Source organism: Corythoichthys intestinalis, chromosome 21, assembly GCF_030265065.1.
Source record: "Corythoichthys intestinalis isolate RoL2023-P3 chromosome 21, ASM3026506v1, whole genome shotgun sequence".
In the NCBI taxonomy this organism is placed as follows: Eukaryota; Metazoa; Chordata; class Actinopteri; order Syngnathiformes; family Syngnathidae; genus Corythoichthys; species Corythoichthys intestinalis.
In genome coordinates this window covers 5,395,197-5,420,714 of record NC_080415.1, presented here as the reverse complement: position 1 = coordinate 5,420,714, position 25,518 = coordinate 5,395,197, and the positions used below count along the sequence as shown (strand labels likewise).

The 25,518-nt window shown below is 38.7% G+C and overlaps 1 protein-coding gene across 3 annotated transcripts in view; it reads left to right on the top strand.

Annotated features, from left to right (window-relative positions):
- The window catches only part of ryr2a (ryanodine receptor 2a (cardiac)), a 356,843-nt gene extending 331,378 nt beyond the window's left edge, over nt 1–25,465 (top strand). For all 3 annotated transcript variants that reach the window (XM_057825571.1, XM_057825570.1, XM_057825572.1), the window contains 5 exons: nt 8,680–8,836; nt 11,161–11,225; nt 11,302–11,402; nt 16,663–16,714; nt 18,680–25,465. In XM_057825571.1, the coding sequence (XP_057681554.1) occupies nt 8,680–8,836; nt 11,161–11,225; nt 11,302–11,402; nt 16,663–16,714; nt 18,680–18,775 (471 nt within the window). In that variant the 3' untranslated portion in view covers nt 18,776–25,465. The remainder of the gene's footprint in view (nt 1–8,679; nt 8,837–11,160; nt 11,226–11,301; nt 11,403–16,662; nt 16,715–18,679) is intronic.
- Nucleotides 25,466–25,518: the final 53 nt, after the last annotated feature.

Genomic DNA, 25,518 nt, shown 5'->3' with positions numbered 1-25,518 from the left:
AGGCATGTGCCGGTATGAGATTTTGACGGTACGATAACCGTGAGCAAAAATACCGCGGTTTCACGGTATTACGGTATTGCTATTTTGAGATGTATGGGTTAAAAAAAATAATAATAAATTCCATTGAACAGGAATTTTTTTTTCAGAACATAGTTGCAAATTGGAACATGAATATATTGTTAAAATAAATAAAATATTAATTTAAAAAACTAATATTTTAAATAAAATTAAAATACAATTTATAGACTATACCCACAGCTCAAGTTGCTCAAGATTAGAGCAAGAACAAAACAATTTCTATAAAAAAGTAAAAACACTTCTAAATTTTTTTTTTTTTTTAAATTATACTGCATGACTTTGTTTTGAGGGTGGAAAAGCTCAAGTGAAGTTTCGCCATTTTCAGCCACTGTGTCAACTCTACTCTACATGTCATGCCTTTGTGTTAAAAAGAACAATTATAAATAATTTATAAGTTAATAAGTTAGTTAAAAATGTATAAGTTAGTTAAAATGTCAATATTGTTGTGGAAAGGTTTCATCTAAAAAAAAAAAATTAGGAGTGTGACTTCTCCTTGATCCAGTGAACGTGGATTTGTGCTTAGGGCAAGATCATCTTTGTGCAATTAGCGATCTTTGAGGCTACCATTTTTTCCCCCTTCATTCAAGCCACTGGTTCAAGCGAATCAAGCTTGTTTTCTCACTCTGCGGCTGTAAAACTCGACGAAGTTGCTCTCCCAGCTAAACCTAGGCGAACATTCGTCTTTGTAAGCTTTTATTTAGTTTGTATATCGAATTTGAAAGGAAAATGTGTGTTTTGTTTTTGGCGAACTTTTTCCATGGTGCTAATCTGTTGAAGCTACTCACACATGGAAAAATACAATTGTACAACGTTTTAAATGTATGCATTTTGTATATTCCACTTACCACGATTTGAGAGCTCAATAAATTGAAATTGAAAGAGTATTTGCTTTTGGGTTCGCTGGCTGTCTAGCCGATAGAGTCACTTTCACACACAGCAACAAACGAGAGGTGGTGAGCGCTGCCGCGCCACGTCCCTTCTGGTTGCAGTTTTGACACATGAAAAATATCGAATACCGTTCTACGGTCTGACGGAAAATTTTAGTGGTTTTGAAACCGCGACGTTTTCACACCACGGTAAACCGTGAAACCGGTCACCGGCACATGTCTAGCTCTAACACACATAGTATGTACACCTATGTTCAAAACAACACGCATTTTAAAAAATAAAACACTTGACACAAAACAATTGGTGTTCAAACGTCCATCTAGTCCGATCAAAATGTACATTTAGTAGATTAAATTAGTCTAATTTGCATCGTAAAAGTCCGCTATTCTCATAGCAAATCGCTCACACAGACTGTAACTACAGAAACTGTAGCTCTAAACTTAATTACAAATGCATACACAAATATTTATTAGCTGAAACAACTTACAGACTGATGGAGGCCAAACCAGGGCGTAGCTAACCTTTATCCATGTCAGACACGTGAGTCTACTCCTCAGTCATACAAGGCGACAGCCCAGCCAAAGGTGCAGTGTATCCTTTATTATTAAATAAAATACAATACTTCTGGACTTTTTGGATAGTTATTTTGAGATTTAGGGGTACTTAAAGGGTTAATTCTGACATACATACACGTCGCCAGCGTAGGAACGGAGCTCGTTCATAACCCAGGGACTGCCTGTATAGTTGCCAACTCCCTGGAAAAAAATAAGGGACAGCTCATTTGTAGAACATCGGCCCGCTAGCCGTCACCTTTTAAGTTTTTTCTTTTTTTTTTATTAAACAATTGTCATTTGACCAGGGGTGAAAGTGGGCGGGAACGGTCAGGAACGCAGTTCCGGTATAAGATTCAGGGCTGGAACGCAGTTCCCGTATAAGATTCAGAGCCAGAACGCTGTTCCAGTATATGGTGCTTTTACTGTCCGTAGTTAGCTGGGATAGACTCCAGCACCTCCGCGACCCTCGTGAGGAAAAGCGGCATGGAAAATGAATGAATGAATGATTCCGAAAATATGAGCGCAACTGTCAAAATGCTATGTAAAAAAAAAAAAAAAATACAAAGCTGCCACACATGCAATTCATCTCCAAGAAGAAAACAATCTACCAACAAAAGATTTACATACACAAGTGTTAACAACAAGCATAATAAAGTGCTTGTGTAGCCAGAGGCGCCGCGTCTCATTAGGCAAACCAGGCAATTGCCTAGGGCCCCCAGCCAGCAGGGGGCCCCAGAGGGCCAACAGATTTAGCACACGCAGCTTTACTCTGCACTGTCGCAGCGAAGTGTAGGGACTGTTTCAATACCATGGAATCATTTGGCAGATTATTTAACGATTCTGTTATCAATCCCAATCATCACTAACCATAGATGATACATGTTTAAAAAAGTCCAATCAGCTATTAATACCACATGATTGTTTAAAGAGTGACTCACCAAGTACTCTCTGGAAAGTCCTTGCCGAGTTGTGTTACGTTGATTTTCACAGGCCACCTCATTATTCATGTGACTACTTAAAGAAATGGTGATTTTTTCCCCCCAAAAGTCTATTAATGGGTCTATCGTTTTCCTTGTCGAATATTCTGTAAGAAAATATAACTATATGCATCTAAAATAAAAACGATTTTATTAGCAATTTTAATACTCCTCTTAGCAAGGTTCTTTGGGTATGCGTACGTTCCCATAGCTACCCAGTCCTGTTATTGTCCTATGTCACAAACGCTGCGTATTCTGGGAGCGAGAATAGGCATAAGGTGCGCATTTCGAGCAGAGGACGGCCACCTGTTAAAATGTGTGCGTCCATGAACGAATGTAAGTACATCCATATGAGTCAGTGTAAAATGCTTAGTTTTCGCCACTTTTATGGCCAAGATGACCGCACGTGCACGCAGCGTGCAGTCACCCCGCCCCCCGGGTTTCTTGTAGCCTGGGGCGCCCGGGGACCCATGCTACGCCTCTGTGTGTAGCGTAATCCGTTTCCACCGATAATTATTATTTATTTTATCCCACGGACGGAATGGAGGTTTCCCCAGCTGCTGCAGTTATCTGAGTGTGACGATGACGAGTCACGTCAATGTGCGAATGCACGCAGCAAAGCAAAATGTCTGGACTCATTTATCCGTTCAATTGGCCGACATACTGACATGTGATCACCAGAGATAGTTAGCTCTGATTGGTTTGAATGTGCATGTTTTCTGAAACAGTTAAAAAAAAAAAAAAAGGGCAATGGAACAGAAAATGGATCAAATCTTTAAGAGCAAGGACAGAGTTAAGGTGGCTTATTTATCATATTTAGTTTTATTTGTTCTGATGTGGAGGTTCAGAACATCTTAGCTGTCAATGTGCACTTTGGGCTTATATTTGTTCATTTATGTAAGGCTACTTATTCATTTCTTTATGATTTAAAAAAAGTCAATGCGCAATCTTCAAAATATATTACATTTCACTCTGCATTATATAAGTCATTTGTGCGTATTTTCTTGTTACTTATAGTCAATGTTTGCGCAATCTTCAAAATATATTACATTTCACTCTGCATTATATAAGTAATTTGTGCTTATTTTATGTTACTTATATCTTTATTATTAAAAACACAACAAAAAGTAAATGTTCACATTATCTTCAATTTTGATATACATCCTATGTTCTTAAGTAGTTAAAATTGAGATTTGGCAGTTAGTATGTGAGGAAATGAGGGAAAATAAAAATTAGAAGATGGAGGTTTGGGTTATAACTGTTTTTGTTAACTTTTATTTTGCAAATCATTGAAAAAATACAGTTTTGAATGAAAATCCGTTTTTGTATGCGTTTTAGAAATAATTGACCAACACAGTTTTCTTTGCATTTCAGTAGTTTTGACCCCCTCGCTCCCAGTAAATACATAAATCAAATTCCTGGCTCCGTGGAGAGCTTCACGAGTTCCGGCAAGAAATTCTAACCACTTTCACCCCTGCATTTGACTCAAACCTGAATTAATTAGGTCCATATTTTAGTAATATAAGAAACAATATTTATCAGCAATGTATTTTTAATACAACTTTAAAAAAATACTAGAATAAAATCAATGTCTGTCCCGCTTAATTTAAAACGGTATAATTTAACCCTGAAGCTCCTGAGCGTTTTTTTTCTTTTTTTTTCTGACTTTCAGGCAGTGTTATTTTTGGCAGCTCATTTAATTTTTGTCTTAGTCTTACTCTTTTGGATGAAAATACTTATTAGTCATAGTTCATGGTTTAGTCATTCAAAATGTGTTTTAGTCCAAAACTAAATAACAGGCTCTCTGCACATTTCTGACAAGCAAATATAATGCTTTTTAAGACCATTTCATGACCTCTGAGTATAAAAAATCAGACCACTACCACGGAACAAATACGTATGGGAAAAAAAACACACACACAGTCTAGGTTCAAGTCAAAGGATTTTTATTTTTTTATATAAATCAGTACATCTTCAGTTCACTAAACAGAACTTTAACTGCCTTCTCCATATTTTAATAGTAGGGCATACTCAGAATCCTGGAACATTGCCCAAAAGGCAGTGCCCACATTTTCATTTGAGGTGTACTTCCCCATCACGGTTCATGTTCAATTATGCATAGACAGTAAAAGAATTGTAAAGAAATGCATGTATGCCTGTTCCTACTACTTCATCTATTCTCTACTCTGGTTCTACTACATGGCTAAAAGGACACACTGCCCCCTTTGGATTGATTCCTGCGCTATTAGACACAGCTGATGGAGCCTCTCTATTTTTACGGAATCTTGATAATGAGGCTGGCTAAATAAATAACTAGCGCGAAAAAAAACTTCAGACATATGTTAGGCTACCTCGATGAAATTGAATACCTCCCATGCGATATTTAATGCTATTAAAAATAGCGAAATATAATGCTTATCAAGCCCTTAAAAACCACATATTGCAAATAAGACTTTTAAAGATTTGCGGAGACCATGAATAAAGGTTTGCAACATTTTCGAATGAACACGAGATAAATGAACACATATTGCAGCGTATAAAAGGACAATGCCAACTTGGTGATGATACTCAGCAGGAAAAGCAGTACATTATTTTTAATCAAATCCACCTAGAAGCCACGAACTGGTTGTTCGAGTGTTTTTTTTTTCTAGCTATTATTATTGGCTATGCGTAGAGACTAGCTAGAACCATTTGGCGAACACATTCTACAGTGTCGACTGCTGGCTACAATTAATATCCTATAGACCAGGGGTCCCCAACCTTTTTTGCACCACGGACCGGTGTGATTTGGGTCTTTTTTTCACGGACCGGTGTTCTGTCAAATTTTGCACCCTTATAAAATTTTTGTGATGGTGAAAAAGCCCTCTTTTATATTCAGTTGGACTTTTTTTTTACATGTCCGTCCATGATCAAACTTAAGTTAATACCCCTTTCTTGAAAGAAAGTTTGTAGTGTTTACTTTGGAATTGCTGCATTCGCGGCCATTTTTAACATTACGCGCATGCCAAATTTGTCAGAACACCGGCAATGTGCGGCAGAAAAATACAGCAAATATAAAATAACATTTGTGTTTAGCCCCGTCGTGTTAAGTGCAGTGAAAACATAACTCACCTGCTGAATCAGTGGGAGGCCTGAGCTCGTTTCATTGTGACGAAATGGTCCCATCTAGGTGTGATGGGAGAGTGAGAGAAGCCCGCTTCACAAAGATACGATGTTGGAAGTTGTAGCACGGTTTTCAGTGCTCTCCAAGAGATGTCAGGATATTCCGGAATGACTTTAATCCACAACCTCGGTAGAGTTGTTGTCTCAAATGTACGTTTAAGGTCGCGGTCATTTGCGATCTCTACAAGCTGATCCTCCGGTTACAGACATGCTCGAATCACTCGGTTTATTCTCAAACGGGTCACGAATCCACCTCTTTGCAGTTCGTGTGTCTTTAGTGATTGGGAAGTAGCATAGATTTTTTTTTCTTCAAGGTTGTAGGCTCATCTTCTGGCTCGTCAGGTGCCCCGTTTCCCGTAAAAAATCTGTCCAAAGATGTCTTTTTTTCAGTCATTCTAGTGTTGGGGCTTTTTAATTCCGGGAAAAAATGTGATGCGCCCACCCTAAGTCATACATTATTATCGAGGACAAGTGCACATAGATATATAAAACAAGATGTACTGCTAGCAGTCCAATCAATGGATTTCTATGACGACTTTCTATCCTGTAGTATTATATGTAGAGTAGACAGGGATATTGGTATATTAATGGGCACAGGCAACGTTAATTCGGCCAGAATGCATTCGTCAATAAATGATTATTTCTGTGTGGGCCGGTAGCAAATGCGCCACGGACAGGTACCAGTCTGCAGCCCGGAGGTTGGGGACACCTGCTATAGACGACTATAAAGAGCTTTTATTTAATAAATGCCATTATTCCAACTGTCTCTCCTCTAAATTTACTGACCAGGTAAGTCAAGTGGCTCTGCTTTAGACTAGAGTTTTAAGAGGATGCTCGCCATTCTGAAGCTAATGCTAACGCAAATGCAACGCTAACAAGACAAGTTACATTTAGCGTCTGATGATCACTCAGCACAGACCATTAAAGTCTAAAGCAGAATTGCATATTCTCTCTTGCCAAGATAAGAAAACAAATCTCACCGTGTTTTCAGACAAGCAAGATGGAGCACAGCGTAGCACATCTCACATGAGTGACACGAACCAAACACTTTCACGATGCCAGCTGACGTACTCCACGTACAATATGAAAGTTCACGCATTGTGAACACATGACAGAAACAGTCGCACTTTCGTCTCGTCAGTTGAAAACTGACATTCGTCTTGTAATGTTTTAGTCTTCCAAGTCACATTTTTAGCTCGTCATCGTCACGTCATCGACATGAAAAATTTGCTCATCGAGGAAATACTGTCATTATCGTCATTGTTGACGAAAAGAACACTACATTATAGCATATAAAAATGTTGAATAATCTCCTGGGTATCTGTACATTATCTGAACTGTTGCTATTATTACACTATAACCTATCAAATGACGATAATAGGCCAAAAAATACCCCCAAAAAATCAAATTCCAACTTGGAAAAATACGTATAAAGAAGTGAACGGTCAAGATGTCCCATCCTGAGAGGGGAGGGGTGTTAAACTGGTCCTCAAAGGGCCACAGTCGATGCTGGATTTCATTCCAACTAAACGAGATGAATGCCTTTATACCAATCTGACTCTATTTTCAAGTTTCATGATAATACTGGATAAAGCGCATCCCATGTAAGCTCAATATGGCATGCCTACTTTTGTTTCTCAATATGGAACGATTCAATTTTTCAAGGGAAGGTTGGCAACCAGTTTAGAGTGTAGTTATCTTTTAACCTGATTTAGCTTGGATAGACCCCAATAACCCTGATGATATGAACTGTTACCACAAAATCATCTATAATAAAACATTAGATACAGTCGTGGTAGGATTTAACTGGATAAAATTCAAATACAGCTGTAACTGCTGCCAGTCCATGTGAAAGAAATACTATATAAGGGCTCAACAGCTCGTCTGTTTTCTCTAATGGTAGCAGGGGGGCTTTCTGTCACCCGGAAATTTCACAACTAATCCGCCATAGCCAGCCACCCATAGCATTCCATAAAGTCCTATTTATTCCTCTTAAGGATTTGGGGAGGCAGCGGTCACCTCTTACAACATGAAAGGGACAAAGACTTACTTGCATGAAAGTTGACGCGTTAACTTTGGAAATAATTTAAAATCATGTAACACATTATTTTAAGGAAAAAAGAAAAATAAACCGTTTGATTTACTGTGACAGCTGACCCATAACGTCTGCTTAAATATGCAGTCAAGAACAGGAGAAAAGTCACTAGCAAAGATAGACTTTGACATGTGAAGGTTAAAAAGTTGCTCAATGTGATGTAGGAGAAATTTATAGTCTTCAGAATTTGTGTCTACAAAATGTGCAAACACTATAGAATTAGTTTAGAATTAAGCAGCGTTTGTTAGTAATGTGTTACATTTACGCCGCAACAATTACTTGAGTAACTTTTTGAGAAAAAAGTACTTCTAAACTTAGTTTTACCACAGCGTTTACTCAAGGGTGAAAGTGGGCCAGAACGGTCAAGTATGCCGTACCGGTAAAAATTCGCGGCTGGAACTTTGCTTTGATCCCGAAAATATGACAGCCAAAACCCCATGTCAAAAAACCCTTCCAGGCTGCCACACACGCAGTTACAAGAAGAAAACAATCTCCTGACATCAGATGTACATTTAAACGTGTTAACAACAAGCCTAATAAAGTGCTTGTGTCGCATCATTCGTATCCACCGATATTTATTATTATGTATTTATTTTTTATTTCCATAAAATGAGGAAAGGTGAAAATTAGGACATGGAGGTTGGGCTTACTGTTGTTTTTGTTCACTGTTATTTTGCACATCAATGAAAAAATACAATTTTGGATGAAAATGAGTTTTTTCGGTATGCCTTGTTGCATAAAGTAACCCAATGAATGTGGAAGACCTGTTGTGTATTATAGCCAAAGAACTCTAGCCACTTTCACCCTTGCTTTTACTTGAGTAGATGTGTGAAGAAGAAACACTACTTACTCCGCTCAGGGCAAGTATACCTTGTAAATGAAACGCATTACATTGACTCTCATGCTCTTTTTTTATCCTTGGCAGTGCTACATGTTCCACATGTATGTTGGTGTGCGAGCCGGTGGAGGCATCGGTGACCAGATTGAGGACCCAGCAGGAGATGAATATGAGATCTACCGCATCATATTTGACATCACCTTCTTCTTCTTTGTCATTGTAATCCTTCTGGCAATCATCCAAGGTGAATCATGCAGCCTAATTAAATACACTTTTGCATGACTGTATGTGTGAGCATTCACTGATGTGTAACTGTATTCTTCTGGGCCCATCATTCACCAATTGCCTTAACCTTTTCAAGTCGATAAATTTCCGTTCATTTCATTACTTTAGCAGTATCTCTCAAGACATCCGAAAATTTTAACCTGCTACAATTTTTGAAAATATGAATAAAACTTAAAATAGAGTATCTTTAATGCATCCATGCATGCTAAAAGTAGCTTGTATGCTATGTGTTTCCACGCGGAAACATCCGCCTGGTTTAAACATTTCAGCAGGTACACGGTGCGGAAATCTGACGCGTATGTGTGCTGTGCAAATAGTAAATATTCTATGGTTCAAGTTGATTTTTTTCCAGTAAAAAAGCAAAATATATGGAGTTTGAATCATGCCAAAACTAAAAAGAGAAAAAGCGTGATATGCAAATGAAGTGTCATTCAAAAAAGAAGGTGGAGTTTGCAAATAAAAGTACTTTCGAAGTACTTTCTCTTGCGCATTAGATCGCTTTCTCTTGCGTATCTTTTCACTCAACCCAGACAATATGGGGCTGCCATGTATCCTCTCCCTTACAGCAGATGGGGCTTTTCACTATTTAAAGGCCACCATGACTGTGACTATTTTTTTTGCTTTAAACAAACTAAACAAAATAGAACAAAGAGGCAGACTGTAATGAATCAGTTTTCTTTATCAAACAGTTGTTCATCAATACAATTCAAATCCAATTTCAAAGTACAGTGGTACCTCGATATACGATCGCTTCGACACACGGATCTTTTTGACATCCGATGTAAAATTTGACTCACCATTTGTTTCTACATCCGACGACATGCTCAAAACACAACAGCACCGCAGACGGACGCCCGGCAAATTTTCAGAGAAATCAACACAGGTTTCAAAAAGGTTGGTACAGGTGGTGAAACAAGGAAAAAGAGGACACTTAAGTTCTAAATGAAGATGCAAATTATAGAAAAATATGAGCGTGGGGTGCGCATCCCTGAACCGGTTCAACAATACATCTCCTAGGTCCTCCGACGACCACAGTTCGCCGGTCTTTATAAGTTAAGCTGACAATTATTACTGTGGTGACATCGCCAAAGAAATCACCAGCTTCATCAAGTTTTTATAATTTATTTCCCAACTTATTCAACACAAAAAGCCTCCTGACCGCTAAAGTTGACGACGTTCTCAAGAAAACATTGAAAGTGAAAGTGAAACTCTCAAACTCACCGCTCTCGGGTGCAGTGCGTTCAGGTACAGCAAAAAAAAAAAAAAACGTCTGCCACATTAGAACCCGATTCGTTAGGTTATTACAGGAATTATTATTATCATTATAATATTATTTCGATTTTTAAAAATAATTTATTTGTTTTTCTATGTGTAATTGCCATTTTTAATAGTACCAGCAGTATTTATTAGGGATTTAGTGTAGGTTTTTGGGCTGTGGAACGAATTAATGGAATTATAATGGGAAAATCCTGCTCGACATAAGACCCTTTCGATTTACAAGGTCCTGGAATGAATTAACTTAGTATGTAGAGGTACCACTGTAGTCCTCTCGTATGACAATTTACAGTTTGAATGGGAGTTTGTGTTGAAAGGAGACTGTTATATGAATGGGTTTATGTGTGTGGTTTCTTCATTAAAAAAAAAAAAAAATGAGACAACTTTACTATCTAATAATAACTGAAGTGGTAATATGCTTCTCCAAAACACAATACAAACTGGCACTTAAGACACTGATTAGCATAATCGCCAACTAGCTTAGTGCTAAGTAGTAACGCCTCATCCACAAAGAATACAAACAAGAGAATTGGCTTCATTTACTCAACTCTGACGGAGGCACAGTCTAACAAAACAAAAAAGACAATTTAACTCTCGACACCTTGTAAAATTATTTATTCAGCAACCCAACTTGAGTGTAGTAGACGAGCAGTAAACTCTTTCTCTCTTTCTCTAATCACTGGCGCGCGCAGCCTCACATTACACAAAGACCGAAACAGGACTGCTCAAAGCTGCCGAAAAAAATAGATTATCAAATTCGTTGGCAACTAATTGATTAATCGATTTAATCGATTAGTTGTTGCAGTCTTAACTCCCATAAAAATGATTTTTGAGTTTTCGGGAAAAACGGTTGTACCATAAAAGATACAGACATAATATCAACTTCTGGCTTAAGATGTTCAGAATTTCTACAGCTCAGTTAGGTTTTCATTTGCGGTTCATTTTATCTAACAAAACAAAACGAAAGGCCCACTGGATCAAACTGATGTTTAAACTTAATTATCCTAGGTTTAATCATTGATGCTTTTGGAGAACTGCGGGATCAACAAGAACAAGTGAAAGAGGATATGGAGGTAAATTAGTTAAACAGTCTAGGCATGTCAGATGATCACACATCAATTATTAAACATTTAATTGATTCTCTTCCAGACCAAGTGTTTCATCTGTGGAATAGGCAATGACTACTTTGATACAGTGCCACATGGCTTTGAAACACATACCCTACAGGAGCACAACTTGGCCAATTACCTGTAAGTATTACAGTACATTTTACATCTGTCTCAAATACTGTTGTTAATCAATATGTGTTTAGTGTTTTTAAATTAACTCATTCAATGTCAGTGACTGCAGATAAAAGTCCAATCTGTCAAGTTACGCGTGTAGTGTGGACCCAAATGCAGGGGAAGGGAGGCGAGGCAGCTGAACGGTGAAAAAATGATTTAATTAAAGCCAACAAAAAAAAAGAATGTACAAAACAAAGGCTGTGGTGGTCCAAAGAAATCACAGAGGCAACCAAAACTTACTAACAAAAGACTGGTTTGCAAAAAACCAGGAACGGTAGCGCCGGGGGAACCAGGATCAGAAGCGCCGGGAGAACCAGGAACGGAAGCGCCGGGGTAACCAGGAACAGACATGACGGTGGAACCAGGAACAGAAGCGCCAGGGGAACCAGGAACAGGCGGCGCGGGCACCGTACTGCGAGGAGTCAGCGCGAGCACTGGAATGTGGGGAGTCGGCGCGGGCACCGTACTGCGGGGAGTCGGCGCGAGCACTGGAATGCGGGGAGTCGCCGCGAGCACCGGAATGCGGGGAGTCGGCGCGGGCACCGTACTGCGGGGAGTCAGCGGGGGCACTGGACTGCAGGGAGTCGGCGCGGGCACCGGAACGGAGGGTTGAAGACGAGGCACCGGGACATAGACTAGGAGACAAGGCACCGGGACGGGCACCTCAGGCAGCCTGGACGTCGGTCCGGGAAGCTGGGACAATGGCACGGGAGCATCATGAAGACGCGACGTCGGCACAGGCGTACGCCATCGGCGTTGACAAGCACGCCGAGGCTTTTGAATAGTACCTTCAGATAGCTGGGGCGGCAGAACATCAACAACCTTAGCGTCATTATGCCGCAATGGGCCTGGGCAACCCCGCAGACCACCACGGAGTGGCCCCCGATAAATGGCCCAACGGGATCCCAGGTAAAAGTCCTCGGCAAGGAACGCCGAATGGGACTCTGAATGAGGAGGGTGGAAAGAAAAAAGATCAGGTGAAACAGAAGGCGTGAAATCAACATCCGGGTCAGAGTCAGAATCTGAGAGAAGATCATATAAATTATGATCTTTCTCAAAATCAGAAAAATCTGAGTAAAAAATCGGGGGGACGGGTGGACGGTGGTTGGCAAGCCAACGGTGCCGGATTTTTCCTGCTGGGTCCAGTATTGGTTGAGTCATTCTGTCAAATTACCGAGTAGTGTGGACCCAAATGCAGGGAAAGGGAGGCGTAGCAGATGAACGGTGCAAAAATGATTTAATCAAAGCCAATAAAAAAACAAAGTACAAAACGAAGGCTGTGGTGAGCCAAAGAAACCACAGTGGCAAACAAAACTATGTTACTAACAAAAGACTGGTTTTCAAAAACGTACTTAGAACACGAGGGCTTGGATGGACGAGAATTAATGCTGACCAGAATGTGGACATGGACAATGACGCAACAAGGAGTGAACAGAAACTTGGGAGTTTATATTCACACAGACAAGGGGTAACAAGGAACAGGTGGGAGACAAAGGAAGATGCAGGTTGGAGTATACACTAGGAGCAGGAACAACAGGTGAAATCAATGGGCAATCACAAGGACACACCAGGAGGGAACCAACACAAAACCTAACACAATCCATGTTGACTGAGAGGTTCGCTGCCAACCTTCCCAATCAAAATGGATTGGACGCCTTCCTTAAGTACACCAAGCTTTACTGTTTTAAAATAATACAAAAATCAAATATTCACTCACATGAGATTTAAATACTGTGTGATTTATATATTGTATCCAATGTGTGTCTCGGTTAAAAATCAGGTGGTGACTTCCAGATGTCTTTTCTCAGTTAGAGAGAGGGCAGGTACTTGTATGATAATACATAGTGTGATCCCACACAGTCACCAGTTTCAAAATTTACCTTCTGCAGTACGACTTAACTTGCAAACATGATTGCAATCAAATATATATATATATTTTTTTGCATTTGGAAAATGACTTCATAGTGCGTCTTTAAGACATCCCTAATTTTTTAGAAAACACCACACCAACCTGACATACTAGTATGTCTTGGTGATAAAAATGCAGTAACTTGTGCAAACCAAAGCAACAGATGACACTATAACTGGGAAGGATATACCAAAAGTACAGTGAGGTAAATAAGTCTTAAGTCTACCACCAATTGTGCAAGTTCTCCTACTTGAAAAGATTAAAGAGGCTTGTAATTGTCAACATGGGTTAACCTCAACCATGAGACACAGAATGTGGGAAAAAAAAAAAAAAAAAAAACAGAAAATCACATTGTTTGATTTTTAAAGAATTTATTTTCAAATTAGAGTGGAAAATAAGTATTTGGTCACCTACAAACAAGCAAGATTTCTGGCTGTCAAAGAGGTCTAACTTCTTCAAAGGAGGTCTAACGAGGCTCCACTCGTTACCTGTATTAATGGCACCTGTTTTAACTCATTATCGGTATAAAAGACACCTGTCCACAACCTCAGTCAGTCACACTCCAATCTCCCCTATGGCCAAGACAAAAGAGCTACACTAGAGACAAAATTGTAGACCTGCACCAGGCTGGGAAGACTGAATCTGCAATAGGTAAAACGCTTGGTGTAAAGAAATCAACTGTGGGAGCGATTATTAGAAAATATAAGACATACAAGACCACTGATAATCTCCCTCGATCTGGGGCTCCATGCAAGATCTCACCCCGTGGCGTCAAAATGATAACAAGAACGGTGAGCAAAAATCCCAGAACCACACGGGGGGACCTAGTGAATGACCTACAGAGAGCTGGGACCACTTTAACAAAGGCTACTATCACAATGCGCCGCCAGGGACTCAAATCTTGCACTGCCAGACGTGTCCCCCTGCTGATGAAAGTACACGTCCAGGCCCGTCTGCGGTTCGCTAGAGAGCATTTGGATGATCCAGAAGAGGACTGGGAGAATGTGCTATGGTCAGATGAAACCAAAATAGAAATTTTTGGTAGAAACACAGGTTCTCGTGTTTGGAGGAGAAAGAATACTGAATTGCATCCGAAGAACACCATACCCACTGCGAAGCATGGGGGTGGAAACCACATGCTTTGGGGCTGTTTTTCTGCAAAGGGACCAGGACGACTGATCTGTGTAAAGGAAAGAATGAATGGGGCCATGTATCGAGAGATTTTGAGTGAAAATCTCCTTCCATCAGCAAGGGCATTGAAGATGAGACGTGGCTGGGTCTTTCAGCATGACAATGATCCCAAACACACAGCCAGGGCAACAACGGAGTGGCTTCGTAAGAAGCATTTAAAAGGTCCTGGAGTGGCCTAGCCAGTCTCCAGATCTCAACCCCATGGAAAATCTGTGGAGGGAGTTCAAAGTCTGTGTTGCCAAACGACAGCCCCAAAACATCACTGCTCTAGAAGAGATCTGCATGGAGGAATGTGCCAAAATACCAGAAACAGTGTGTGAAAAGCTTGTGAAGAGTTACAGAAAATGTTTGGCCTCCGTTATTGCCAACAAAGGGTACATAACAAAGTATTGAGATGAACTTTTGGTATTGACCAAATACTTATTTTCCACAATGATTTGCAAATAAATTCTTTAAAAATCAAACAATGTGATTTTCAGTTTTTTTTTCTCACGTTCTGTCTCTCATGGTTGAGGTTTACCAATGTTGACAATTACAGGCTTCTCTAATATTTTCAAGTGGGAGAACTTGCACAATTAGTGGTTGACTAAATACTTATTGGCCCCACTGTATGTAGCTTGGATTGTTATTGCAAAAGTAATCCAGCACACATGATAACATCATAGAGCATTTACAACAATCACCAACAAACAGAAACCGTTATGTCTGAAGTTATGTCAAGTGAGCCACAGACATTAGTTTTTCCTGGACATGAACTGCATCTGTCACTACGGACAGTACTAAAGATAAAATTGCTGATATATTGCTAATAATACCATTGCCAACTCGCTGCTATAGTTTTAAGATTTACAGTATGTCGCGTCATATCATTCAGTTATCACATCTTGTAGCGTATGTCGTGATGGTCGATTAAATGCATTGTTGCAAATAAACACAATCCTAATTTACAAGGGTGTCCTGGGAAAAAACCTAAAACTTCTTATTAGTCAGGAAAGCTATCATCTCACATCTTATCGTGTAGTTGGCAGATTTTACGGTCTGATGAAACCACGGTTAAAGTTCTTGGCTGTAATTCCAAATGTTATGTTTGGCGCCAGGCCAAAAGTGCTCAGAATAACACCATACCAAGCATGGCTGTGTCAGAGTTGTGCTTTGGGGCAGTTCTTGGAGGGGATTATCAACTGTTTCAAATAGTACACGTAGTTAGTTTTGGCACAAAACCGTCAGACTTATATATACTTTTTTATACAGTATGTATACTGTATATGTATACATACAGTGGACTCTCATGATACGCAAGCACAATCCGTTCCACAAACAAGCTCGTAATGTCATTGTGCTCATATGTATAATGGATTTTCTCCATAGAAAATCATTGAATTGCACTCGGCGCACTTGCGTGTTAATTGCACATGAGACTCCAGGTCCTTTCACAGATGTTAATTGGTCATCAACACACCGTAGAAATAAAGTTCAGACATAAAAAATAAGGAAAGCCATTCACACATACAAAATAAGGGCCAATGATAATAAGCCATTGTCATTTTAAAAAAGTGAAATAAAGTCGCTTGATCTTAAAACCGCTCCAGCTACATGTGCGTTACGTGCACTGTCACTTCAGTACAACATTATATGATTCCTCTGAGCAATGTGTCGTTTTAGTAGGTGGCTAGTCACAGTTCTTATTTTTGTGGTACTTTAAATTCACAAATCTAAATGAGTACTGGCCAAGGTTGATGAACGTTAGTAGTGGATCTCTCTGACTACTGCCATACTCAAAACTATGTATTTTTACTGCACCAATATTTGGAAAAATGAATTAAAAGTCCTGGATGTGAACTTTAATCCGGTTTCAATTCAAGGTTGGTGAATATTATTTGGTGTTCATAATAAAAGTGCACTATAACCTATTTTTTTTTAAAAAGTGCTCCTAATTTGCGAGCACCTGTACTCCTGATGAAAAAGCTTCGCATACAGACCTGCTGTCGAGTATGTAGCCCACTGTTTTTCCCAGTCGTCTTGAACAGGCTGCAGCTACCTACAACACAGAATAGGACAAGCGGTCGTCAGATTGTGATGAATGTATTGATTTCTCTAATTCATGTCTGATGTCTATTTTTGTTGCAGATTCTTTCTTATGTACCTTATCAACAAGGATGAAACAGAGCAAACAGGCCAGGTAAACCGACTTACCATTCATAGAATTCTCACTAGTAATCAGAGTTAATTAATGTTCATTAAATCGTTTTTTTGAGAACAAAACTGTAACGCCTTGTGAGTTTTGCAAAGCGGCCAATCACTTGACAGTGACCTATAGTGGAGAGTTCCTTGAACGAGAGCCTCCCACTCCCAAATCGCATTTAATTGTTAATGTATTCATAGCAGGTTAGCTAAAACATGGCAGCCAATCTGCTACTTCAATTATCGTCTAGAGTAGGAGTGGGAACCTCTTGGTACCTAAGAAAAGAGCTTTCTGAAGACCTGCGATCAAGGATTGTAGATTTGTATAAAGCTGGGAAAGAATACAAAACCATCTCCAAAAGTTTGAATGTTCATCAATCAACGGCCATAGAAGTTGTCTACAAATGGAGAGATTTGGCACTGTTGCTTCTCTCCCAAGGAGTGGCCGTCCACCAAAGATGACACCAAGAGTTCAGCGCAGAATACTTAGAGAGGTAAAAAAAGAACCCTTACTGTCTGCTAAAGACAGAAATCATTGGCACAGTCCAATATCTCTGTGCACACGTCAACAATATGTAAAACTATGGCCAAGAATGGTGTTCATGGGAGAACTCCACGTACGAAGCCACTGCTGTCTAAAAAAAAAAAAAATATTGCTCGTTTAATGTTAGCAAAAAGGCACTTGGACATTCCACAGACGTTTTGTCAAAATATTTAGTGGACTGATGAAACCAAAGTTGAATTGTTTGGGAGTAACACACGTCATGTGTGGAGGAAAAATGGAACAGCTCACCAACATCAAGACCTCATCCCCGCATTGAAGCATGGAGGAGGGAGCATCATGATTTGGGGCAGTTTTGCTAACTGAGGGCCTGGACAACTTGCAATTATTAATGGAAGAATGAATTCAAAAGGATTTTTTGCAGACAGGAAAACCTGAGGCCTTCTGTCAGACAGTTGAAGCTAAAAAGAGGACGAATGCTTCACCAAGACAACGATCCAAAACAGAAGTAAATCAACTTCAGAATGGTTTCAGAAGAACAAAATACACGTTCTGGAGTGGCCAAGTCAAAGTGCAGACTTGAACCCCATTGAGATGCTGTAGCATGACCTGAATAAAGGCAGCGATTCATGTCAGACATCCCAGGAATCTGACTGAACTACAGCAGTTTTGTAGAGAAGAATGGGCCAAGATTAGTCCAGATCGATGTGCCAGACTGCTCTGCAGCTATAGGAAGCGTCTGGTTGAAGTTATTGCTGCCAAAGGGGGGGGGGGGGGGGGCACAAAATATTAAATGTGATGGCTCACTTACTTATTTCCCCCCCCTTCTTTCATTGTTTGCATGCTACCATCATTAAAATATTGAAAACCCATAAATGTTTGGGTGGCTTTAGTTAAAGCACACAGTTTTTTTCATCTGTGTGATTTTAACAAAGATCAGATCACATATAATGGTGATTTTATGCAGAAATATGAGAAATTCCAAAAGGTTCAGATACTTTTTCATACCACTGTAGACATGGCGAAAACTCCATCTTGATTTATTTATATTTTTTACTGGTGAAATTTATACCGGAGCACTGCAGATTAATACTGGAGCACGTGCCCCAGTGAAATATGTTTGGCGACGCTCATGCATGGGACATCAACGGAAAGCAACTTCAAAACGAGCATTGAGCAGCAACGAAGCAAATGTATTTTATTTTCCTTCATTTAATAATTTACATGTTTCTTTGATACCTCAAAATATTTCCAAACTGCAGACATATTAGACGTTAGCTCGCCGACTTTTGATTACGTCACCACTAGGGGACTACGGTTCTTCACACTATTCTGTGGTAAATTTTCGGTCTTTTAACCGAAAATGCTAATTTTTTTCCCCCCTCAAAAAACTAAAGCATATTACTGTGTTGACTCCCCTCTGTAAATGTTAACTGCTTCCCTACCATCTCTGTCTTGAAGGAATCTTATGTATGGAAGATGTACCAGGAGCGTTGCTGGGAATTCTTTCCAGCTGGCGATTGTTTCCGGAAACAGTATGAAGATCAGCTCAATTGATTTGTCGATGGAGTCTTTGGTCCCTTGGTCCCCAATCACTGTATGCTGAATACTTATTTCAATAGCATGTGCCAGCGAACAAGCACTCCCCTCAACAAGACACCTCTGATCTCTTCAAGCCGACCTATTTGCTTTCATCCAAGATCTTCCTCGTTTCGCAGGTCACCTTACTAACTCTGTCACAGATTTCACCTGTATTGGACTATTTTGTGTACATGAAAATGATTGCATCAGTGAAATCAAACTGGTGGCATGTGAAAGCTGTGGAACAATCAGATGAGTGCTTCTTTTCTTTTAAAGGAATTGTAATCTTTTTGATCAGGTGCATCCCAGATGAAAGTATCTTATTTAAGATGTTTTGCCATTTTTAAATGGCACAAATGTTTTAGCCAATCAAATGTGAGAATTTCATATAGTCCGCCATTGCACGTGACGTCAGTTACACCCAAAATCTCCAAGACTATTACAATGGCAATGCTGTGACATGCAAATTATCACTTTTATAGCCTCATTTTGTTTAAACAAAACTATATATGAAAGGAGAATGTTGTGTATTTTGTCCTACTTATGGTACTGCAGGTAATGCTGCCTTCACATGCTCTGGGAAGCATGATCCTTACCACTTGCTAATTAGTTATTACAAGTACGTCCTGTTCATGTGCTTTTGTTGTCGTTGTAAAAAAAAACAATAAGCAGACACTGACTATATTTCGGTTTGTTGCGTGAGCAAAACTGTGTTAGACCTGTTAACACATCTTCTACAACAAGAAGAAAATGCATTAAAATGCAAACGCTGGGTTTTGTTTGTTACTGAACTTTTAGCAAACACTTGGTTAGAAAAAGTGTTTTATAATGCTAATAAATATTCTTTATTCACGCTCTGTCATTTAAAAAAATAATAGGTCGTCCCATCTGAGAAATTCGGGTATCATAATTAGGGCTGAAGTTATTGGTTATTTAGGTAGGTAATCGATTAATCTATCGATTGGTTTGTTCGAATAATCGAGTAATCGGATTACAAACATTTAATGTATTCCAACAATGAAACAAGTGTTTATGCCTGCAATAACATTTTTTTTAAGTTGGCTAGCTTAAATGCTATACAATGCTAACTTCTTCTTTTTTTTTTAACAAAGTTCTTAACGAATCATTCAAACACATTTACGCAAAACTGAACTGCTAAATATACACCTAAACTAAATTACAAATGCACAGACAACATATTAGCTCAAACAAAAACTTTCCTTGTGTTGGTCTTAACAGGGATCAGATGGATTCAGCCATGTTAGATGAAATATGTTATTTTGGCTGTTGCCACTCGAGGGCAGTGTATCCACTCAAATCAATAAAACTAAATGCAAACTTTCAAAACAAACCATTTACAATGCCACTCTAATTAAACGAATCCTCGAAGCAGTGAAATTTAATTCGAAGCTTTTTTCTAATCGAATTATTTGAGTTAATCGATTAATCGTTGCGGCACTAATCATGTTAGAATTACAATTCTCCAGGAGAAAATACGATTTGACATGCACATGCAATTTTCCATTTGCCAAGTGGTATTCACGACGTTTACGACACCACATGAAGGCAGCATTAATATGTCTTGCCATACTTTCATTTAGTGTGGCTATCTGTTGCTCCAGTCCGCTGCTTTGCATCTGTGTTACCGTCGTGTGGTGTATAATCGTTTCATTTTACCTGGAAAAATGACATAAAGAAAACGACAAGGGAGTTTTAGTATACCACAGTGTTTGGCTTTTGGCTGTACAGAGAGGATGATGGGTAAATATAATATTAGGATCAAAGGCAGAAAGAATTAGGAGCAAGAAGACGATGCCTGAAAAGGTATAGTAACTTTAAGGAGTGCGGGGCAATTTTACTTTCATTTTTTATACCTGTGTTCAAATCTTATCAGAATATACGTGCTGTGCGCTTACAGTGCCTGCCAACGTTGTGCGCAAACATCAGATTATTTGTTACTGACACAATGGGGAAAATAAGTATTAAACGTGTCAACCGTTTCCTCGATATTTATTTCAAAAGCTGCAATTCAAATGAAATTTCTACAAGACATTGGTATTAACTCAAATAATTCACACATGAAAGGAAATCACAACATTTGAGTCCATAAATAATGATTATACAAATGATTATACGTAATTGAGTGCAATAACACAGGGAAAAAGTACTGAACACACCATAGAAAAGGTTTGGCAAGGAAATGCCAAACCAGCATTAGCTGGGTAAGAGCAAAATGATGGTGCTATAAACAGGTGGTTTTGTCAACAAGAGGTCAAACAAGACACATCTAAAGTAAGGCAAAGAGCTCTCTGTCTCTCCGTCATTATCGGCAAGTGGAAGAAGCACCACCTGACCATCAACAAGCCACACTCAGGAGCTCCTCGTAAGATTTCTGACATATGAAAGATGGTCAGAAGCGGACTTGATGAGCCAAGGTCCACCGTGAAAGCGCTCTACAAAGATTTGGAGGGAGCAGGTACAATTTTTGTAGCACAAAAAATTGGCAATGCATGGCCTCTATGGACGCTCAGCCATTCCTCAAGAAAAAGCATGTTTTCAAATTTAAGTCGCATTCTGCAGGCAGAATGTTGTCTGGTCAGACAAGACCAAAATTGAACTGCAAAGCACTACACTGACAACTTCCAGAAGGTCAAACTCGAAAACATATTGAAAAAAAAAAAATATTGTAGTGACCACTATATTATGGCAGAATTCACCTAAGGAACTTATATGGAGAATGTTGTGTTCCGGGGGGAAAACTTTGTTCTCGTTTCCGGCACGAGACACTAGTGAGTCAGAAGAGAGTCACGAGCAGCAGAACACGGCAACACGTCTACTCAACGAGCTATCGAGACTCAACAACATCATCTGCTACAATATCAACAGAAAAACCGAATAACATCAGACTTGCAGTGTATTTTCATCAATGATAAAGTTTTGCACGGTTTATAGATCATATTTGTGTAACTAAATACTAAAAAATATCAATTAAACTTTTTTTTTGACAATTTATTGAGTTTACAGTATCATTGTTTCAAATTGCAAGGTTCCCAAGAACAAATCTTATTTTGAAACATTGTTATGCCAAAATATCATACACGTTGGTAGCAATGCCCAGTGCGCTTGCACATCACTTAAAAGCAGCGAGTACTTATTATTTTTGTTTTTATTGTTTTTCATTTTTCTTCGTCTGATCGCTTTTAAGCATTGTTTTCTTGTGTTTTATCTGTTAACCACATTAGTCACGTAATGTATTTAATCCACTCTTGTCTGATATTTTGTGTAAGTCTTTTCATATGGCATTTTTAGTACGTTCTTCCTGTATGCATTGAAACAAAACAAGCTGAAAGCGTATAGTAGTATTTCGGCAGAGGTGGGTAGAGTAGCCAAAAATTTTATCCAAGTAAGAGTAGCGTTATAATATTACTAAAGTAAAAGTAGTTGTCCAGAAAATATATTCAAGTACAAGTAGCAAAGTACTTTATTTGGTGAAAAGAATACTCAAGTAATGATTAACATTGTGCAAAACTGCTTATATTTTTGTAGGATTTTTTTTTTTTAAACAATGGTGTTTTTTTTTTTTTTTTTAGCAAAAAGTTATCTATATGGACTGCTGTTAGAATGGCATTGTGCTATAACCCATTACATAAACACATTAAGCCAAAGAAATTCTAAACAAAAACAAAAAAATCATTGATTTTAGCCGAGAGAAAAAAAAATTACATCAATGAAATATTATTCATTCAAAGAGCATGACTGCCTTTTGGTGGAGTCTGAATAGTGAAGAGATGGCCTTTTTTTTTTTTTAAAGCTAGACATATCACTCAAAAGGCTGACCCCTAAAACCGGACAGGTGGTCACCCTACATAGTACACGCCGTGTTTGGGGAAGAAATGGTGCTGCACATCACCCAAAAAGGTTTCGGCCGTTTCTCTTGTCAGAGCAGCGACAGTTAAGGATTTGCCTTCCTCAGCGGCAGTGCTGAGTGTTCACTTCTCAGTTGGGGGTTACTCCGTATCAGATGTTCCTTGTGGAGAGACAAGATGTCCCGCCATTTGTTCTGGACTGTCCGGATGAGCTGATTGCTGGATATGGTGGTGCAGACGTGGGCATGTAGATGTCTTGCCTCACCTGGTTGTCAGCGTCAATCTTGCTCAGCCCGTTGTCTTGGCGCTGCAAGTTTTCATCATTCCAAGTCCAACTGCTCATAATTGTATTATGCTTGTTCTTCTTAAACTATGATATAAATGCTATTTATTATATATTGAGTGAGTTAAGAGTAATACAAACGGTCAAACAGTAAATACGAGTAAAGATACTATTCCTTTCAAGCCCCTCTGGCATCCAATACATTATCTAAAATAAAACTTATTGCTCGAACTAAGGAACATCATTTATCATTTTAATTTGCCTCGCAGGCCAAAATTTATAAGCTCTGGTGTTCTGACAGTCCATAAATGAAAAAAAAACCTCTCAAAGAAGAACTTGGGTGTATCTGACGTCATACATTCCAAAATGTCAGCCCCTAGGAGTGCGTCATTTTCTGTGTTGAAACATTATTTTCCCCGTGATCACAGTTCTAAAAAAATGTATGATTTGCATATTTAGATTGTTTGAGTGACCATCTTTCACATGGTCATTTATGCTAATTTTAGTGTCTTTTACATTTCTATTGCTTTAATTAACATGAAATTATACCACTGCCCAAAACCAAATATACTGTGGTTTTGACTGAGAAGAGGGACTTCTTATGTTTACAACAAAAACGTTGGTTGTAAAGGTAGAGGACAGTGCAACAGTGAAATTTGCTGCAATATACTACAGTATATCTTTAAATATATACCACTGTCAATGATGTGACCCTACTGAATTTGCTAGCAATGCATTAGGAATACAATGTGCCTGAAGCTGAATAATTTTCTAATGTTTAAAAATGTAGAGAATTTTAATGGATTGAAATCAAGTTGCTGTCATGATCTCCAAAATTTGATGGTGTTAGATTTGTGCCACAATATCATGTGCTTCATGGGAAATACCCTGTACATAACTAGGGTTTTCCCAATCACATATTTTTGCACCAGAGCTAAAGTCCGAATTACCTCATTTTGAGGATCTACTGATACCGAGTACTGATCCGATACCTTGGCAATTTATTACAAAAAAAAAAACATAATTTTTTTGACAATATCCTTGGCCATCGTGATTATTTTGATGCTTTATAGCCATTAAAAAAAAATCAGAAAGTCAAAAGAAAACATACACTTTGTATGGTTTCGTTTGACGATACCCTCGTACGTCTTATTTTGTTGTTTTGCAGCCCTTAAGAAAAAAAAAAAAATCTTAAAAACCCAATTTTTTTCAACCTATTCCGATCTTCTAAAAATGAAGTGCTCAGGCCCAATTTTATATCACGCGATTGGATCGGTGACATCCTTAATCATTCTACCTTTGGATTACTTTATTACTTGTATCCCTCAACTCATTCACACTAAAAATGAAGTGATTGGGCCCAATTTCCGAGCACTAATCAAATCGGGGACATCCCTATAGATAACATGAAATAGCAAGCCAAAAAAAAAGTATTTTGAGTGCACATGTATTTTTTCTGTGTGCGCAGAAATGTGATTTAAGAACATAAAAGTGTGACTTTGGTATGAATTTAAAATAATATTTTATTAATTATATTTCCATGCTAACTTCTCGCTCACATACAACCAGGCATTGCAATTCTCTGATGCTTGCTGTTGATGTCTGTGAAAAAAAAATGCCACAATTATCAATCAAGAGTCAGGATGCAGGCCAAATTCTAATTGGCTGCTTACTGCTGCTTACAGAAAACCAGGAAAAGAAAAATCAACTGCCAGTGCATCAAAGCACAATGCAACAGTGAAAATCAACACAACAGTATTTTGAAATATTAGTTTAACAATTGCACGTGACGCATATATAACTGTGGCATAAATCTAACGCTACTTCATTTGCAATTGCCAATATTGTGTGTGTGAAGAACACTAAAAAATTGCCTGCCACTTCATCCAGTTCCACTTTCATTTCAATTAAGTTGAATGTTATTGAAAACCTCATCTGAATAGTCCTCTTTATGCTTTCTCTTTAATTTGCTTCTTTTTAAGGCTACATAAATAAAATTATGAATAAAGGAGTTGTAAAATTTGAACCAAGGATGGACATCTTGTATTGTGAACTACTTCAGTATTAGATATGGCAAAGGGTGCAAGTGGGCCAGAACCGTATAAAATTCAGGGGCGGAACACCGCTTTGATCCAGAAAATATGATGGCAACTTTCAAACCTCGATATTTAAAAAAAAAAAAAAAAAAAAATGCCACACACGCATCTCGAAGAAGAAAACAATCTACTAATGTCAGATTTACATACACAAATGTTAACAACAAGCCAAATAAAGTGTTTGTGTAGCGTCATCCATTTCCACCGATATTTATTATTTATTTATTCCACTGAGCGTGTAAGTATCTAGGTCCGATGAGACAGTTGACTCACGTCAATGTGTGCATCCAAACCACTCTGCCTGGACTACAGTTGTCCATTCAGTTTGCTGACAAACTGACATCTGATCAGTATGGATAGTTAGCTCTGATTGGCTTAAATGCACTTGCACATTTTGTTTTATTTTAGTATGCTCTGATGGGGAGGTTCAGAACATCTTCCATGTTATAATGCCTGATGAATAGAAAATATTAA